This window comes from Portunus trituberculatus, chromosome 17 (assembly GCF_017591435.1).
Source record: "Portunus trituberculatus isolate SZX2019 chromosome 17, ASM1759143v1, whole genome shotgun sequence".
Lineage (NCBI taxonomy): Eukaryota > Metazoa > Arthropoda > Malacostraca > Decapoda > Portunidae > Portunus > Portunus trituberculatus.
Window position 1 is genome coordinate 1432501 of NC_059271.1, and position 20000 is coordinate 1452500.

The 20000-nt window shown below is 44.6% G+C and overlaps 1 protein-coding gene and 1 long non-coding RNA gene across 2 annotated transcripts in view; one reads left to right on the forward strand and one right to left on the reverse strand.

The window, feature by feature from the left end:
• Positions 1-11192, reverse strand: part of LOC123505213 (alpha-2A adrenergic receptor-like) — a 553609-nt gene extending 542417 nt beyond the window's left edge. The window contains exon 1 of the mRNA XM_045256391.1: positions 9238-11192. Coding sequence (XP_045112326.1) covers positions 9238-9909 — 672 coding nt within the window. The 5' untranslated portion in view covers positions 9910-11192. The remainder of the gene's footprint in view (positions 1-9237) is intronic.
• LOC123505215 overlaps positions 1-20000 on the forward strand; it is a 557956-nt gene that overhangs the window by 327329 nt on the left and 210627 nt on the right. The gene's annotated exons all lie outside the window — the stretch shown is intronic.

The following is a 20000-nucleotide window of genomic DNA, read 5'->3' on the forward strand; positions in this document are numbered from 1 at the left end:
CAATACAGGTACACATTTTTTTCCACGAGTTTTGGGTATGATTAGACGATTATATTTACATTTCCAAGTGTCTATGCAGGTGAGAAGATTAATGGCTAGAGTCTTCGTTGTTTTAATCTCCATATATGTTTCTGAAGCTGTATAAGAATCACCATATAGTAAGCAGAATGAATATGGAAACGTGTCAATTATATATAGGCATGGCAGTGAACAAGTAGTGGAGTGTGTCAGGGTTAAGGAGGTGTTTCTTACGTCAGCGGGTCTTCACTTCATCTCCTTCTTCTTTCTTGCCCTCAATGTGTGAAGATTCTAAAACTGACTGTAGTCTAAACATCCTTCCCTCGTTTTTATGTGTGTTTATCCTTTTTATCGTTTTTAAGATCTGGCAGTAAATTTCTTATCTGTTGCCTCTCTCTCTCTCTCTCTCTCTCTCTCTCTCTCTCTCTCTCTCTCTCTCTCTCTCTCTCTCTCTCTCTCTGAGGTCTTTTCCTTCTTTCCTATCTTCTTCATCTCTTTTATTTCCTCTTTTCTCTCTATTTCTTTTTTTTTCTTTTCTTTTGCTCTTTTTATCTTTTTATCCATTTCCTCTTCACTTTTCTAATTCTCTCTCTCTCTCTCTCTCTCTCTCTCTCTCTCTCTCTCTCTCTCTCTCTCTCTCTCTCTCTCTCTCTCTCTCTCTCTCTCTCTCTCTCTCTCTCTCTCTCTCTCTCTCTCTCTCTCCCTCATCTCATTTTTCTTCCCACATCACTTCCCGCCAACCTTCCTTCCTTCCTCTCACGTCGACCACCACTCCCTCTCTCCTCTCACCACCACTCTGCCTTCCCCAAATTCCCCATGGGCATCTCTCCTCCTCCTCCTCACTTCTCGTTCTTCGCCTCGTTCTTCCACTTCAATCGTGTCTTTTTACTTCCCAGCATTTCCAGTAGACTCCATTACGACCGCCCCAAGTGACTCGCCAGCTCATTTTTCAGAGTTATTGACCACAGATGGAATAGTTGAAGCTGACACAACTCACTCTGCCTCGCCGCTCCTCTCCTCGTCTTACTTGTATTGTCTTGGTTCGCCTTGAATACTACCTGGTTTTTTGTGTCTCCTGGCTGTCTTATGGTAGGTAGATTTTTGTGTGCTATCTCTCTCTATCTTTATCTCTCTTTCTGTTTTTTTTTTTTTCTCTTGGTTTCTGTATTGGTGTGTTTTTTTTCTCTTTCTTTAGGTATTTTTCTGTGTCTTGGTGTTGTTTTCTGTTTCTTAGTAATTGTCTGTCTTGGCATTTCTCTTTTCTTTTTTCTCTATCTTTGTCTCTTTCTCTGTCTCTGTTTCTCTCTCTCTCTCTCTCTCTCTCTCTCTCTCTCTCTCTCTCTCTCTCTCTCTCTCTCTCTCTCTCTCTCTCTCTCTCTCTCTCTCTCTCTCTCTCTCTCTCTCTCTCTCTCTCTCTCTCTCTCTCTCTCTCTCTCCTTTGCTATCCATACGCTCTAGTTTTGTATCTCTTTTCACTCTTCTAATCTTATTTTTCTATTTTTTTTCTTAGTCTTCTTTAAAATTCATAGCCATTTTTCGTTTCTTAATCTTTTACTGTAACCCAATGGCGATTTAACCACAACGCATGCATGGACGTGTCAAAGTTTTCTCTCATTTTTCACTCCTCTATGGTCTCTTTTCGCAATATCACTCTTATGTTTTCCTTACGTATTTCAACTTTTTGCCTCTTACTTTTTTTCCCCATTTCTGGATCCGTTTTCAATCCATTTCGTTCCCCACAACTCAACTGGAAATCACTCAAGTTGTGTCAGTTTCCTCAATAACTCTTCCCTTCACCTCGTGTTCATTTTATTCGTAGTCTCGCTCTGGTAACTCAACTCTTCCCTCCTTCCTCCATTTGACCAGTGCGTCTTCCTATTTTGGTGTCTCTTTAACTCAGTAACTTAACAACAGCAACGAAAGCAACAACAACAACCTACTTATGTTCTCCTTTAGTGAGCCAATTTCTTCATCTCTCTCTCTCTCTCTCTCTCTCTCTCTCTCTCTCTAGAACCTTCACGCTCAAAGGCATTTAGTAATCAAGCCACTAATACCTTTCCCTGCCCATCCCCCTTCCCAATCTTGTCCAGTTTACCTTCTGTCCTTTTTCTTCTACCTCAACGTACCTTTCCACGTCCTTCCATCCAGTTCCTTCCAGTGCTGTGTCAAATCAGTCATTTTCCATCTTTCTTCCTTCATATCCACACTACCCTGGTCAGTTTCTCTCTCTCTCTCTCTCTCTCTCTCTCTCTCTCTCTCTCTCTCTCTCTCTCTCTCTCTCTCTCTCTCTGTCTCTGTCTCCGTTTCCTTTCCGTTCAGCCACACACTTCTCCAAACTTCATATCTCCTAACCTATATCTGCCAGTCTCTTTATCTCCCCATAGATCTGTCCCATTTTTTCTCCCTCGTAGTCTCTATTTCCCATTTTCTCTATTTCCCAGTATTTTCCTGGTCTAGTCTTATCCTGTGTTGCAATTTCCATATCTTCAGTTGTTTTTTTTTCCTGTAGTAATATATGTCTATTTCCTTCTTACCTACTCTGTATTTCTCCAGGTCTTTTTTTTAATAATCTCTATATCTCTCTCAGCTTCTGTCATCTCACATAGTTTACGTCTCTCAGGCTCTCCTTCTCCTGGACCTCATTTCTCTCTCCTTCCGTTTCTATCTCTACCTTTTCCTAATCTGTTTCTCTCAGTCTTTCTATCTCTTCATCCAGCCTCCTTCAAGTCTCTCCGGCAGTCCAAACCTCTCTCTTTCTCGCGATGTGGTAGTCCTCCTCGTGCTCTGCTCATCAACTATTCCTACAGATTTACTCTCCACCGCCGCCGTGTTTGCTCTGCTTGTGTAAACCCACGAGGGGCGAGGTTATACTTTATCACTTGGTCAGAATACGACACGATGCCTTCCTCCTCCTCCTCCTCCTCCTCCTCCTCCTCCTCCTCCTCCTCCTCCTCCTCCTCCTCCTCCTCCTTCTTCCTATGCTCACTCTGTCGCTTCCTCTCCTCTCCTCTCATCCTTCTCTTATCCCTCTCTGGTTCCTTCCGTTGTTCATTTTTCATTCCTTCGCTCTTCTCTTTTCCTCTGGTCTTCTCTTTCGTTTTTCCTCTCTCTCTCTCTCTCTCTCTCTCTCTCTCTCTCTCTCTCTCTCTCTCTCTCTCTCTCTCTCTCTCTCTCTCTCTCTCTCTCTCTCTTTCCATTAAGCATTTTTTTCTATATATCTCCTCCCCTTCATTTATCATTCCCCGTTTTTTTCCATCGTCCCCTTCCCTCTTTCCCTCTTTCCCTCTCTTTCTCTCTCTTCCTCTCTTCTGTATCCATTCTTCCTCCATCCTCCTTCATACCTTTATATCCTCTTATCCCATCGCTCCTTCCTTTTGTCTTCCCCTCACTCATCCCCTTCACTTTCCCTCCCCCAACTGCGCCAACTTCCGCTCCATAGATTCACCATTTTCTCCCTTCTTTTTACCCCCTCTCTCTCTCTCTCTCTCTCTCTCTCTCTCTCTCTCTTCTTTGTCTTTCTACTCTCCTTTCCCTTCTCTTTCCTCCCTCCCTTCATTCTCCGCCACTGTCCTTCATTTCACGTTCAGTTCCCTTTCATGAGGTGTTTTTTTTCCTAAGGGTCATACTTTTCCCTTATCAGGTCGACGTGTGGGACTTTGCGAGCGTCCGCCTCGTCTTTAAGGGCGTGAAAATGTTGAATATATAAAGCAGAAGATGTAGTACCTTAAAGTGAGGCCAGGGAGAGAAGGGAAAGGGAGAGAGAGGTGGGGAGGGCATGGAGGTTAGAGAGATGAGATGGTAAACGAAATGGAGGGAAAATAAGAATGTAGAGGAGGTATTTAGAGATGAAATATGTGAAATAAGAAATGAAAAAATGGGAAATTGAGTAAGGGGAATGTTAATAGATAGCAGGGAATGAAAGACAGCGAAAGGAACGAAGAAAATAGTGAATGCAAGGACACGTGAATGGTTGGAAAGAAAATGGAAACTGGAAAAAGAAGGGATTAGATAAAATGAAAGAGGGGGAAACAGAGAAAGGGAGAAAAAAAAACCAGACAGGAAGAAATAAAGGATGCGAAAGAAGTAGAATAAAAGGAAAAAAAAAGAAAGAGGAATATGAAGTCATGGATGGGATGTGGGAGGGAAATATGAAGGATGATGGAAAATAACAGAAAATAATAAAAAAGGAGGGAAAGTGAAGGAATAAGGAATAAAAAACAGGAAAAACGATGAATAAAAAAGAATTAAGAAAAGAAAGAAAACTCACAGGAAATATAAGGAAAGAAAAGTGAGTAAAGAGAGAGAGAGAGAGAGAGAGAGAGAGAGAGATTTGAAGGATTGAAACAAAACAAAGAAATAAAACCAAGAAAAAGATAAGATAAGAAAAAACGAGACTAAATAAAGAAACGAGAATGTAGAAGAGAGAGAGAGAGAGAGAGAGAAGCAGATCTGAAAAAAGTAACAAGATAGACAGAGAAAGAGAGAGAAAAGAGAGAATGAAGGAAGGAAGGATGAGAGAGAGAGAGAGAGAGAGAGAGAGAGAGAGAGAGAGAGAGAGAGAGGCGGGAAGGAAGGATTTATAGCGCGGGATCTGTGTATGGTTGGGGGTCATCTCCTTCACTTATCATCTCTTGTCAATACCAAAGGAGAGGCCGTGAAGAAGGGAAGCTTGGTGGCCACTTGGGGACTCGCGCTCTCCTTCGCATCCTTGCCAGCCACCACCACCACCACCATCACCACCACCACTACCACCACCTCGTCTTACTTCATCCCAGCACGGCCCTTCCCTCAGATCTGCCCATTTATCGGTCTTACACACACACACACACACACACACACACACACACACACACACACACACACACACACACACACACACACACACACACACACACACTCTCTCTCTCTCTCTCTCTCTCTCTCTCTCTCTCTCTCTCTCTCTCTCTCTCTCTCTGTCTTACGTAATCTGTTTGTATATGTCTCTATTATTTTTTGTATTTGTCTTTTTCATTTTTAGAAAGGATTACTTTTGCTTTTATTTTTTTTGTCACCTTGTTTTTACTTTTTTTTATTTTTTCGGTTTTGTTGTTAGCAGCTTTTCTTTTTTTTTTTTTTTTCCATGTTTGTATGTCGTGTAGCTTTTGTTCTGTGTTCCTTTTATGTACACTGACAGACAGACAGACGGACACACACACACACACACACACACACACACACACACACACACACACACACACACACACACACACACACACACACACACACACACACACATTTGCCTCATCACACCTACTCCATATGTCTTCTATGTCTCAAACCTCTTATCTCGCCTCGCCTTGCCTCGCTTCGCCTCGCCTCGCCTCGCCTCGCCTCGCCTCGTCTCGCCTCACTTCCAGTATCTCTCGCTCTCTCGCTCATTCTTCTCATTCCTCTGTAATTACGTTTCATTTTTTTCGTCAAGTAAAATCCTGTAAGGCTTTTAATCAGCTTTTTTTTTCTTTCTTTCCTACGGCCTCCTTCCCCTCTCGCTCCTCTTTTACGTGCCATTATTACCTCTTAAGCCCTGCCTCCTTTGCCTCTTCCCAATCTCACCTTCCCCTCTCTTCCTCGACCCTCTCTCTCCCTCCTTCCCTCTCCCCTCCGTACCTCTCCCTCCCTTCTTGAATCCTTTTCTTTCATTTTTTTTCGTCTCACTTCTTCCTTTTCACAACCCAGTCCGCTTTACTTTTTTTTTTTTTTTTTTTTACTTATTCCCTTCCTCTTCTCCACACAACATTCAGTGGAATTAATTATTTTATGTTCTATTTTCACCCTCTCTCTCTCTCTCTCTCTCTCTCTCTCTCTCTCTCTCGCTCTCGCTCTCGCTCTCGCTCAGCCTTTTCTACTGTTCCTAATCATTGCCTTTCATAAATCGTATCTTCCCTTTAATCTTTGTTTCCATCGCCAGTCGCACGCCATCCCTGCTCACCCGACCCGTGATCCACTTCCCCGTTTGTTTATCCTCGTCGTGATCTACTTTTGATGGGAAAATCGCTAGAGAGAGACGGAGAGGGAGGGTTAGGGGTGAGGAAGAAAACGGGTGCTCTGTAAAGGAATAAAGGGAGATACCTATGAAGGGTAACCAATTATGGCCTGGTAAATAGGGGATTGAGGACCAGCCAGGGTAACTAGATCCAGCTGGCTTAGGTATCGGACCCCGGAAAACTCATCAGGCTTTGAAGAGTCGAGTATGTAGCGAAATTCTTGAATCCTGTGATTTTTTTCCCTTCCAGATTTCATTCTAGAAGGGTTTTTTTATGTCTTTCTGGTTGTTCCCTTCCTTTTCTCTTATTATGTCTTAGTGTTCTCTTTCTTTCCTCTTATTATGTCTTAGTGTTCCCTTATTTTCCACCTCTAATGTCCGTCAGGTGTTCCCTTCCTTTCGACTTCTTACGCCTCTCTGATGTTCCCTTCCTTTCTCCTTATAACTCTAATTTTCCTTCCTCTCCACTTTTTATGTCTATGGAGTTCCCTTCCTTTCCACCTCTTATGTCAGTCTGGTGTTAACTTCCTACCCATATTAAATTTTCTAATGATTTCTTACGTCCATTTTCTTCCTTTGGTGATCTTGCCTGGATAACTAATGGGTAGGTTTTTTTGTATATCTTCAGTACAAATTCAGTAGTTGTTGTGTCTCTTCTTAGCGCGATCACTTCAGTAACATGACGCGTTCTCATATTCATTCTGCCTCCCATTTTCTGATTTCATGCAGCTTCAGAAACATATGTAGGGATTAGAATAGTGAAGACTCTGGCCATTAATCTTCCTGATCTCCATGAACCCTTCTTAATGTCAAAAAAAATCGTCTAATCATACCCAAAACTCGTGGTAAAAAATGCATCCCAGCTCTGAAGAGATTAAATTGATGTATCTTTTGGCTGATATACGAAACTACAGCGGATTGACCTTATCAAACAGTGTGGTCTTCATATTCTCTCTCTCTCTCTCTCTCTCTCTCTCTCTCTCTCTCTCTCTCTCTCTCTCTCTCTCTCTCTCTCTCTCTCTCTCTCTCTCTCTCTCTCTCTCAATCATATCCATTACAAACATATCTTCTTTCTCTTCATCCACAACCTTCTCTTAAGTCTTCTTCTCTTTAATTCTCGTACGTAACTCCTTCTCCAGCATCTTACTTCCCACATATTCCTTGCCTTCTCTCCTCACATGCTGGAAACACTTCAAGTCTCATCCAGCTACGCCTTTGCTCTCAGTCACACGTATATCTATTGTGAATTTGATCTGATCGTGTATGTTAATCTCTTTGCCTTCAGTGATGCTCGTGAGGCAATGACCGGAGTTTTTTACAGAGTTGACTGACATCTTGAGGTGAATTCATGCGTTGGTGCTGGTGAGGTGGAGCGGATGGATCATTGTTATTCATCTACATCTCAATAGCTCAATATCAGAATACCTGTCATGCATATTTTGTTGTAATGAAGTGGTATTCAAGGGTATGTTGGAATAAATGTGAGGGTATAGTAGTAATAAAGTTTCTCTCTCTCTCTCTCTCTCTCTCTCTCTCTCTCTCTCTCTCTCTCTCTCTCTCTCTCTCTCTCTCTCTCTCTCTCTCTCTCTCTCTCTCTCTCTCTCTCTCTCTCTCTCTCTCTCTCTCTCTCTCTCTCTCTCCGCCGTGTCTGTCTGGCCGCCGTGCCTCCTCGCCCGTGACGGAGTGTGTGTGTTGCAAGTGGAATTCATAATTGTTAAATAGTAAACACGAGAGTTTTTATTGTCTTGTTCACGGCAGAGTTGACACACTCTGGTGCTTTACTCTTTGTGGTGTGTGTGTGTGTGTGTGTGTGTGTGTGTGTGTGTGTGTGTGTGTGTCAGGAGAGGGTATTATGTTTCCCTTTCCCTCTTTTCCTTTCTCATAGTCACGGAACTCGACACACACACACACACACACACACACACACACACACACACACACACACACACACACACACACACACACACACACTACCTGTATTCCATATTTGTACGTATCGAAAGTTTAAAAAAAAAAGTTAAGTCAATTAATTCAACAAAGAGAGAGAGAGAGAGAGAGAGAGAAATTAAACTATACTATAAAATAAATTAATCCATTCAATAAAGAAAACAAAACAATAAATAAAGCAAAATAAAAGCAACTTCCGTACATCAACATATTTATTTTCTCGATCCGTCTCTCGCTAGCCATGTGTCCGCCTCACCACAGACTTACCGAGACCTTTCATTACCCAGGAGGAGATTCTTACCTGATTACCGAAGCTTAAACACAATAATTAGCTCTACATGAGGCTCCCACGACCTAGTGAACCGTCCCTGCATGCTCCGGCCAGTTGACGTTGACTTGTCCATGTATAAGTGAATAAAAATGGACGGCCGCTTGACGTAAGTAATTATATATGCTTGTATTTATTTTTCTTTGTGTGTGCATGAAATTTGAATTGAAATTAATCGAGTGTGTCATTTCGGCATATTTGTCCACGTGTGTGTGTGTGTGTGTGTGTATGTGTGTGCGTGTGTCTGTGCTTATTCATGCGTTTAATAAATCGATGTGCACCACCCAGACATTAATATACTTCCCTTTTTATTACACGAAATGTCATTTTAGATATCATGGTGAAATATTTTAGGACAGCGAGAGACAGAATGAAATATATCATCCCGTCACCTAATTTGTGTGTCAAATGTTGGGGTTCACGCATCAGTGACGGCCAGGTCTCGGTAACACCAGTCACGCAGCATGGTGATGTGTTGGTGACGCGCTGCCCAGGACGCACACCACTGACGTAGACACCACTACCGTGACGCCTGGACACTGACACGATTGCAGTGAGAGAGAGAGAGAGAGAGAGAGAGAGAGAGAGAGAGAGAGAGAAGAGAGGGTTTGCGTTTATTTCAAGCAATTTTACTTTACTTTGGATTTTCTGGGTGTGAGGCTGTGGAAGGCACAGTCAAGCCAGCCAGAAGTCGGCGTTAGTCCAATATTTTATGTTATTGGCCTCTCTCTGCCAATTCCCAGACGCCGATGGACAATATTGCGGCAGCGAAGGTGTCTGCCGTGTGCCGCGGAAAGAGAGTGTGTGTTGCAGCCTCCCTTCCAGCTCCTCACGTCCCACCAGCAGCCTTGGCCAGCTTTGGAGCCTCATTCTGCCTTGCCAACACCCCCGATGCTCGAGACAAACTATCCATTACACTTACCGTGCATTTGGGGAACTGCTCGGGCGCCCGCACCTCCTTCCAGCCGAGGAGAGGCGGGATAGACACCAGGCCAGAAAAGACCCACACGGCCACGATCATGATAGCCGCTCGCTCGGGCGTCCGCTTCTTTAGGTAGTCGACGGCATGAGTGATGCTCCAGTATCGGTCGAGGGAGATGAGGCAGATGTTGTTGATGGAGGCTGTGGAGAGCAGCACATCGATGGCGGCGTGCAGCTCACACCACAGGTCACCGAACATCCAGTAGCCCATGAGGAGGTTGGCCAGGCTGAAGGGCATGATGACCAAGCCCAGCAGGAAGTCAGACACCGCCAGGGAGGCAATGAACCAGTTGGTGATGTTCTTGAGCGCCTTCTCTGTGGCGATGGCGATGATAACCAACATGTTGCCCACCACCACCACGATCATGGCCACCGTAATGATGACTGTGATGATCACGATCTCGAAGGTACTGTAGCCTGACGGGTAGAGGGACGTGCCCCACGGGTACACCCAGTACGTACCATTGACGCTCGAGTTAAGCATAGCAAAACTCCCATTACCATCAAAGCCATCCAATCCTCCCTCGTAAGTCTCCATGTACTCCCTGAATCCCTCCCCCTCCACTGTCAGGTTGACCACGTTATCCATGTTTAGCAGTGTTCCCTCCGCCATAGAAGCGAGCAGTGTTGAGTGATGGTGGCGGGATCGCTGAACGCTTCAAGAAAAGGTTGTTGATTTGTGTATTGAGGCGGAGGAAGAAGCGATGTCTTTGGGGGAAATGACTCACTTGAGAAGCATAGCGGGAGAGGGAAAGACAGACCTACATATTGGTGCACTGACCTGAGTTATCTCCAGAAATAGAAACTTAAAGTAAATTTCGTATGTGATTCCGTATCCAGTGAATTTTAATAGTTTAGTCAGTTGTATTTCCAGACGCCACTGAATTGAGAAAGTTGAAAGGAAAGTTTGCTTATTGAAAAATAGTTTCATTAAAGTTATCGGTTTCAAGGAATGCTTTCGGTAATGTATTTTCACATTTTGATGACACAGTCAGTTTCTTCCCGCCGCGGCCTCCAACCCCGCCACATTCCCAGCGTGGCTCGCCTCTTGCCCACTGGCTGGCGAAAGTGGGAAGCGAAGGCGTCTGTGCCTGAACTCAAGGAGGCTCCTCCCGGCCCCCTCGCTCCCTCACTCACCCTCCGCCACGCCTCACACAGCAGATTATGGTGCTCTTCGGGGATACTTCTCTATATTCCTACAGCGTCGTGGAGTGATGGGTGGAGGCTTGGGCTTATCCACACCCGGCCGAGGAAGCCCCCCGGCCCTCCATGCACACACTTACCACGCTGAGGGACGCGATCGTCATAACTGTGTCATTTACTCGGGAAGTATTTGCTCTCAGGCTGCTGGTGTTGCCTAAGTCACACATAACACTCGAGCGGTCGTCTGAGCACAAGCTAGGTCGCTGGCGGCCTCCACCAGCTTTGCATTGTCACGGGCGGCGTGGTCCTGCCCCTCGCCGAGCTGCAGCGGGTGTGACGGAATTCCCTAAGGTCTCGTCTTTCACTGAACATCGGAAGAGCCACCGCCTCCAGGAGCACTGCGCCTCAGCCAGCGAGGGCGGCAGCCGCCCGGGTGTGTGGTCCTCCCCGAGGCAAGTTCACTCGCGCCCCATTCCTCCCACTGACCATCCTCGAGGCAGCGACAATTAGCAGCCTCCTTCCACCACTACTGCCGCGAAATCATCTCTCTGCACACGGTTTGTCGCCTGAGCTGTCCGTGGGAACCTGGAAATGGGCGGGCGGCGACATGGTTACGACCGCGACAGTTGGCAACAGGGTGTGACTGATGAACACTCTGACAGTCACTAGGAGAGCTACTGGCGGCTTGTGAAGAAGGGAGACACTGGCGCGTCAGAAGGCGGCGGGTGCTGCACGCGGCCGCTCTCTGGGACTGCGCGGCGCTGACTGCTGGCCGCCTGGCACACACGCTGTAGGTGGCCACCCCGAGCAACAGATCGCGCACCCCCCCAAACACACCACCTTATGACCTGGCCCCTCCTCCCGCCTCTCTCTCTCTCTCTCTCTCTCTCTCTCTCTCTCTCTCTCTCTCTCTCTCTCTCTCTCTCTCTCTCTCTCTCTCTGACACACACAGGCAGGAAAGAGAGTGCAGGTCAGCAACATGACAGAGGAAGCAGGGAACATGACCTGCAGCAGCCGGGCGCCCACCTGCCTCTTGTTCCCAGCGAGAAGTTTGAGGCCGCCGACGGCAACGCGCATCCCTTGGACCTTCATAAAATACGCCCTGCATGAAATTCAATCCTCCTGACCTTGATCTTTCCCTTGCTGCGTTGTCTCAAATAGGATGAAGTGCTGTGTGTCTGCCCTTCGCGCCGACAGGACGTGGAGTTCGAAATGGCGACTGTGTGTGTGTGTGTGTGTGTGTGTGTGTGTGTGTGTGTGTGTATTGAACATTTTCTTGCATTGTCTGCTTCTGGCACTGATTCAAGGAGTCTATGTGGATGGTGTACTGAAACACGAATACGCCACACGAAGACTACATTTCTTCTCTAGTTGACTTTAGGCTCTAGTTGACATTACACTTTTTTTTTAACCCCTATCAGTACTGGAACACATTTTTATTATGAATGTTTGAATATGACTAGACGATTTTATTTACATTAGGAAGGGTCTATGGATGTTAAAAGACTAATAACCACAGTCTTCACTATTTAAATCCCCCCACATCAGTTTCTGCCGCTGTATAAAATCACCAAATAGTAAAGAGAATGAATATGGAAACGCGTCATGGTACTGAAGGGGTTTAAGAGTTTATATGGTTCTATTGACAGATTAACACGATTTCTGCGATATGAACTGACAAAGCACTCTTGAGAACGCTACGAATTACTCTGTGGCGTTTGAAAATATCCGTGGTTCATGAGAGAGCAAAGCGCTTCTGAACACAAGTCTGTCTCCACCCTGGCGTCCTTACCTCCCTGTCTCTGTCTCCCTGTCTCCCGTGGCGTGATGAGAGGAGTGTTACCCTTCACCCTGCCGCCGCTCACCCTTTCTAAGCTGCATAATAACTGAGTTTGAGTGGAGGGTCGCGGCCGCCTTCTGCGTGCCTGGACAGCTTTCCTCCTCCTCCTCATGGAAATATTCATCACTCGCTCATGAAGGAAGGAGACGAAAAGAAATCTGGGGAAATATATAATAGCCACGGAACGCTGCGCTGTGTTGGCCCCTGACACTGTCGCCCATACTCAAACGCTTTGCTCTTTTACCACGACAATTTCCGAGGCCACAGAGACGACTACCAGGGTTTTCAAGATAGTTTTTCCTTATCATAATATAGAAATTTTGCCAGTCCATCAATAGAACCATGGAAATACCTTTAATAACACGAGTATCCTCAACTGCAGTGTATGGAAAATAGTGATGGTGAGAGACCAAAGCGTTTCAGAATACAGGACTGTGCTATGAGCGCCTCGAGGGATGGGCGGGCCGTGTGCTGCGGGGAATGGTGCCGCGCCTGCCCTACGCCCAGCGATGCCTCCCTCTAGTGACAATTTATGGGCTCAAGGGCTTCCTCTCATCCTTGATCTCCACTTATTGTTGGCCACACTCCTCTTATTGGTCCTCGTCCTCTTCCCCTCATCCTCATCCTCTTCTTCGTCTTCCTCCTCTACCCTTCGTCCTCCTCTTCCTCCTCTCCCTTCTCTATCAAATAACGTAATATCTACATATATCACATTTTTTTTTCTCTATCACCACAATAACACAACCACCACCACCACCACCACCACCACCACCACCACCATCATCGCCATCACCAGAATCGCTTCTCCATGAAAGATTTAAACTTGGTCAAAATAGATAACACGGGTTCACAGTGAAATAAAAATGATAAATGTGTACCTGTCTGTCTGTTTGTCTGTATGTCTGCTTGTATGTTTTGTATGTATGTTTGTATCGTTGGTGATAAAAAGAACAGTACAGTACAAAGGTAGTGAACAGTGAAGGCTGAAAAAATATAATGGTCCTCTAAATAAAAAAAAAAAAGGAATAAATAAAAGAAATAAGAGCGGTTTTTTTTGTAGTCGAGAAATGAAATGTATTATTTTTCAAGCTACGTAACTTTCCATTCTCTCTCTCTCTCTCTCTCTCTCTCTCTCTCTCTCTCTCTCTCTCTCTCTCTCTCTCTCTCTCTCTCTCTCTCTCTCTCTCTCTCTCTCTCGTGTATGTGCCATATGACCTGTTTTCTTTATTATTTACATATATTTTAATGAGAGAGAGAGAGAGAGAGAGAGTGTGTGTGTGTGTGTGTGTGTGTGTGTGTATCATTAAGCCTTATGCAAATACCTTTGTATATACAGAGAGGAGCAAAAAAATGTCTTTCAACAACAGTGCAGAATGCAACACTTGATTTTACATTATTTTGGCGGAAAATTATTGCTTACCGGAAATGTAGTAGTAGTAGTAGTAGTAGTAGTAGTAGTAGTAGTAGTAGTAGTGATAGTAGTTGTAGTAGTGAAAGTAGTAGTGGTAGTAGTTGTAGTGATAGTAGTTGTAGTAGTAATGATGATAGTAGTAGTAGTAGTAGTAGTAGTAGTAGTAGTAGTAGTAGTAATGGTAGTAGTAGTAGTAATATTAGTAGCAGTGATAGTAGTACATAGTAGTCGTAGTAGAAGTAGTAGTAGTAGTAGTAGTAGTAGTAGTAGTAGTAGTAGTAGTACCATTAGTAGTACCAGTGATAATAGTAGTAGTAATCAAGTTGAAGTAACAGTGCTACTAAATATATTAGTATAGTTGCAGTAATTGTGGAAAGAATAGTAACAACAACAACAACAACAACAACACAAATACATCACACTAAACAAAATAACACAACTTCAACAAAACTTCCACACAAAAACTCCCAATAGCTTGTTTATTTTACATTAGAGAAACACTAAAGCGATGCAAACTAAGGTTGGACTCGCGTAGTTTTTCCCTTCTTGTGTCTCTTTCAAGCAAGTGTAGCTCTGTCGTGTGGTTCTCCCGTGCAACTGTGAGGGGAGGAGCGTCGCGGGGCAGGACAGGGTAGAGCAGGGCAGGGCAGGTCAGGCTGGTACAGTGCCCGCATCTAACACGTCAAGGGGAGGAGTAATCAAATATATATTCTGATTAATCTCTCGTACTTCAGTGTCTGTTTGAATAATGGAAGGGTGAAAGGGTCTAGAGGATTGTTGCTGTTATTGTTGTTGTTGTTTTGTTATTGTTGTTGCTGTTTTTGTTATTGTTGTTGTTTTTGTTATTACTACTGATGCTAATACTACTGATACTTCTACTACTACTACTACTACTACTACTACTACTACTACTACTACTACTACTCTATTATTACTACTACTACCACCACCATCATCATCAGTACTACTACTACTATAATTATTACTGTTGTTATCATTATTACTCTAATTATTATTATTATTATTTTTATCATTATTATTATTATTATTATTATTATTATTATTATTATTATCATCATCATTATTATTATCATCATTACTATTATTATTACCATTATCATTACCTTCTTTATTGTCTAGTAATCAATATCATCTTTAGTATTGTACAATGTCATTTAGTGAGTATTATACCGTCTCTTACATCCGACACGTCTCATTTACCATTCTTGCATCATTTTCCTATTTTAGATTCATTTCACTATTTCTTTTTTATTTAATATTATTCCCACATTACCATTACCACGATTTTATAATTAAATAACTGTTTTCTTTTTTCCTTAAGTGTCTATTTCTCTAAACTATCCTAATAAGTATGTATTTAACTTTAAACACCTTTCCTTGATGAGTTTTGTCATTAGTGTGTGCATACTGGTGCATATGTATTACTCAACAGAATATTCTCTTTCCACTCGAGGGGATTAAAACCTACACAACAAAATGCCCGTGAGTGGCTAGCGGTAGAGTATTACGCGTTCTCTCGTGCTGCTACTCGCCTGACGGGAGCGCGAGGTTCACGTGCCGGGAAATGAAAAGGAAAATTATAGTTGAAGTTAGTGGAGGCGCCGCATTATCCCAGCTTGTAAAGTTTAATGAGAATCCGCAATTTTTTATTCTGGCTAACGTGTTGACGAGGAAGACGATGAGTGAGTGTCGCGTTCATCTTGCAAACACTTGTCTTGCCTTTTGTCTTTCTCTGCAGAAGTTTAATTTTGTTGTGTGTGTGTGTGTGTGTGTGTGTGTGTGAGTGTCTGTGTCTGTGTCTCTATCTCAGTTACGCGCACATACACGCACACACGTACCTACACCAGCAGGAATTACACGTCTGAAATCAAAACTTCGTCAGTGTTTTATTAGCTTGTGTCTGCTGACGTTCGTTCATTCCGCGTGTCATCTCCGGTGCCGCTGCAGGAAAGCCTCACTCTTCTTATCTTGCCTTACGCTTTGCTGCCTCGCCTTGCCTTGCCTCGCCTCGCCTTGCCTCACTGTGTAAGTAAAGGCATGAAGTGAAGACTGTCCTTTCCTCTCTTTCACCTGGATATTATTTATTTATGTATCGATATACTCTGTGCCATTTTGCGTAATATTGTTGCAGAATAATGTAGATCTCTCTCTCTCTCTCTCTCTCTCTCTCTCTCTCTCTCTCTCTCTCTCTCTCTCTCTCTCTCTCTCTCTCTCTCTCTCTCTCTCTCTCTCTCTCTCTCTCTCTCTCTCTCTCTCTGCATGCGATCGACCACAGCATACGTCTTAACATCCAGCCGCCAGTCCACAGAAATGTCTCAGTGTCCGAACGGCTGCCAATACATGAAAGCGGTCGGCGATCATTCTTGTTTCGGCCTTACTCAGAATTTTCCCGTCAAGGCCACGCGGTTCAGGTTTGCCAGTGAAATATTGTGAGCTTAATCGCCGTATTACTCGTGCGTGTACCTGCTTACCCCTCCCTCCCAACACACACACACACATACACACACACAAACGATGCCTACAATTAAATCCAAAGACTTAAAGGTGGAGGAAACGTTTCAGTGGGGTAGGAAGGAGTAGGGAGGGCTGGGTTGAGGACAGGGCCATGCCAGGGAACAGCGACAAAGTGCAGGTAATTAAATACAAGCATCGTGTGTCCCTCTCTCGTACGTATTTTTACCTAATGGTGAAGGGAGGGGAGGCCGCTTCATTGACCCAGCCATCGTAGGTTAAAGGGGCGTTGAGTTACACCTCTTACCTTCCCCCTTAAATTGTCCGTATTTTGCCGAAAGGTGAGTTGGTAAAGTGGAGGTCGCCTTGTTCGCCTCTTGTTTGTAAGCGCCGGCCTGCCAATGTAGGTTAGCGTCACGTGCCGTTTGGACTTATTTTTACATGGACATCAGGAGAAAAGCCAAGAATAACAAAGGTAAAAAGTGTGCTGGAAAATGCCGCCGCTGCAGTGTTGCTTATAAAGGGGATGGCATGCAGGGAAGGTGGAGTAAAATGTTGCGCTGGTCATTGCCTAGTTTCCATGCAAGGTTACATGATGCTCTCCCTTGGCCATCAAAATAATAGAAGGGAATAGGTATTGCTCTTACACCAATTCCTGTTTGTACTTGTCTGTTTGTGTGTCTCTTGTGCCTGTTTACCTGTCTGTTTCTGCCTTGTCTCCACCTGTCTGCTTGCGTCTGTTAGTATCAGTGTAATAGATGTGATTAGCTCCTTCCCTTTATTTCTCTCCCTCAGCGGTAGACAGTAGGTATAACAATAAGAGCGATAAGTCCATAACCTTCCCCACCACCAATCTCTTCCCTCCACACTGCACCAGAGTGTCTCCGCCACACACTTCACTGGCCTCGATGCCTCCACACAGTGCCGCCGCCGCTGCTTCCTTGTGCAAACACTCATAAAAACCGAAGCTTCCATGGCAAGATCGACGCAGGAAGCCTTATCTTTTGTTCTTCTGGGTAAGGATGCAAGAAGAGGCAGCGCTGGTATGTTGCTCTTACTCTTACATTCTCTCTCTTACTACCACCACCACCACCACCAACGCCACTACTGCTGCTACTACTACTACTACTACTACTGCTACTACTACTACCTACTACTGCTACTGCTACTACTGCTACTGCTACTGCCACTGCCACTACTTCTTCTTCTTCTTCTTCTTCTTCTTCTTCTTCTTCTTCTTCTTCTTCTTCTTCTTCTTCTTCTTCTTCTTCTTCTTCTTCTTCTTCTTCTTCTTCTTCTTCTTCTTCTTCTTCTTCTTCTTCTTCTTCTTCTTCTTCTTCTTCTTCTTCTTCTTCTTCTTCTTCTTCTTCTTCTTCTTCTTCTTCTTCTTCTTCTTCTTCTTCTTCTTCTTCTTCTTCTTCTTCTTCTCTCTTCTTCTTCTTCTTCTTCTTCTTCTTCTTCTTCTTCTTCTTCTTCTTCTTCTTCTTCTTCTTCTCTCTCTCTCACTACTACCACCACTACTACTGTTGTTAGTCTTTGAAGTTACTGATCTCTCTCTCTCTCTCTCTCTCTCTCTCTCTCTCTCTCTCTCTCTCTCTCTCTCTCTCTCTCTCTCTCTCTCTCTCAATTACACCTCACAAATTAACACCTTTTTCTCTTTCACCCTTCCCATCTCTTTGAGTCTGGACGGAAAAAGAAGCAGAGAGAGAGAGAGAGAGAGAGAGAGAGAGAGAGAGAGAGAGAGAGAGAGAGAGAGAGAGAGAGAGAGAGAGAGAGAGAGAGAGAGAGAGAGAGAGAGAGAGAGAGAGAGAGAGACGTAATAAAAGAAAAGACAAGGAGTGGAGAAAAGTGATGAGAGTGAACGAGAAGAGTCATTGAGAGAGAGAGAGAGAGAGAGAGAGAGAGAGAGAGAGAGAGAGAGAGAGAGAGAGAGTGAGTGAGTGAGTGACGTCATCTAGCCTCACGTGACCCAGGGAGGGAGTAGGACGGGGGGTGACATCAGGCGCGGGGAAGGAGGAGAGGTTGCCATCACAAAAGATAGCCACAAGATTCACCCCAAAAAGAAAAATGTGCCCCTTGAAATAACAAAAGAAAAAGGAAAAAGGAAAATAATAATAATGGCAATAATAAGGAGGAAGAAAGAAAAAAATAAGAGTAAAGTAGGAACAATAGCTAAGACTTCCTCTCCTTTTTTTTCTCATTCTCCTTCTTTCTCTTCTTTTCTCTGGTCTGCCTTTCCCTCCTCCCCTCACCGCCCCCTCCTCTCTCTTTCTCTCTCTGCCTCGATCTTTTCTGGAGGAGCGCCTGGCAGAAGGAAGCAGCGTTCTATAGCTGTCCGGGTAATTATTGTTTTTGTGTGTAGTTTTCCTCGTTTTCTTTCTTGCAACAAGCAGGTGGTAATGGCCAGGCGATGTTTGAGAGTCTTTTTATATTTCGTTTATTGATTCTTTTTGCTGATCTCTCCTTCCCGCCACTTTCTTCCCCTGGGCAAGGCGAGACGAGGCGAGGCGAGGGACGGATCGTGGCGGGACGGACGTGGAAGCGCCGCTCCTGCAAGTTGAGGAGTTAACTTTGATTGGATGGCAAAGTCTCGAGTCCCGGCCGTGAATATTAGTTGGGTTGAGTGTTGTGCTGACACTCGAGGTGGCCTTGGCCTGCATAGCGTCTGTTTCGCTGCTGAGTGTCTTAACGCTGGCAGAGGGCAGACGGGCAGAGTGCTGGAGGCGAAGGGTGAAGGAGCGAAACACTCCGGAAAGCGTGTCTCCTGTTATAAAGTTGCGCTTTGTCTTTGCCTCTGAGCTTGTCTCCTCGCGCCGCAAGGCACACCCAGCGGTGGTCCAGGCCAGAGATCAAGCCGTCTGTCGTATTTGCAAAGGAAACGGGAATAGAAAATGGTGAGGGGAAAAAATATGCGCCGTTGAAATATTGGAAGTAGAAATTAGATTTATACTGGAAGTTTTCTTGATGAAGTGAGCCGGTGCAGGGGTAGCGGCTGGAAATCTTGTTTGTTCGTTCAAAAGTAGGCAAAATTTTCCCTCGTCATTCTGTTATACTCTGCCACCTGCTGAACCATTCCTCGCCACCGCGCTCGCTGGCTCAACGTGCCTCTCCCTGCTGGCACAACTGCTCCTCCTCGACAAGATAAGATAAATAATAAAAGCTTTGCTGTTTACTGTTGTGCATTGTAGCATTAGTTGCGTTGTGTTTTGCTGACATCTTGCACTACGGTCAATAAGATACCGTTGAGGTGTCTGGAATATCCAGGAAAATTAATCTTTTCAAATGCGTACTGCTGATTTTTTCTCTCCAGGTGAAGAGAGCTAGTGGTGTGGCGCTGCCTGACATTTGCCGCCATACTCGACGAAGCATCATTAATCTCCTCTTATGATGCCCAGGAAAAATGTCTTTCAGAATGCATACTGAGCAAGTCAAAGGCTGATTGTTGGTGTATTGTGCAGCGCCTGTGTGATGTACCTTGTGATGTGGGAGCACCTTAGCGCCCACCACTTACCTTTGGCCGGAGTCGGATGGTAGACGCTAAGAATTGTCAATGGAACAGGCGGCAGATGTGTGCGGACCTATAAGGCAAGCATTATTTGTTAGTGAAATGAATTTTATACACAATTTTCCGGTGTATGGACCTGCCGAGGAGGAGTCTAAAGGCCTTGTATTTTTAAGTGACGTGAACTCATTACTTATAATTAAGTGATGGTGCAAAATTTAGAAAGGTCTTACCTGTCCCCGGAACTCTCACTCCTGAGTGGGCGATGCTTCCTTACTGACAGTGCTGGAGAGAGAGAGAGAGAGAGAGAGAGAGAGACTGAAGTATGGCGAGAGT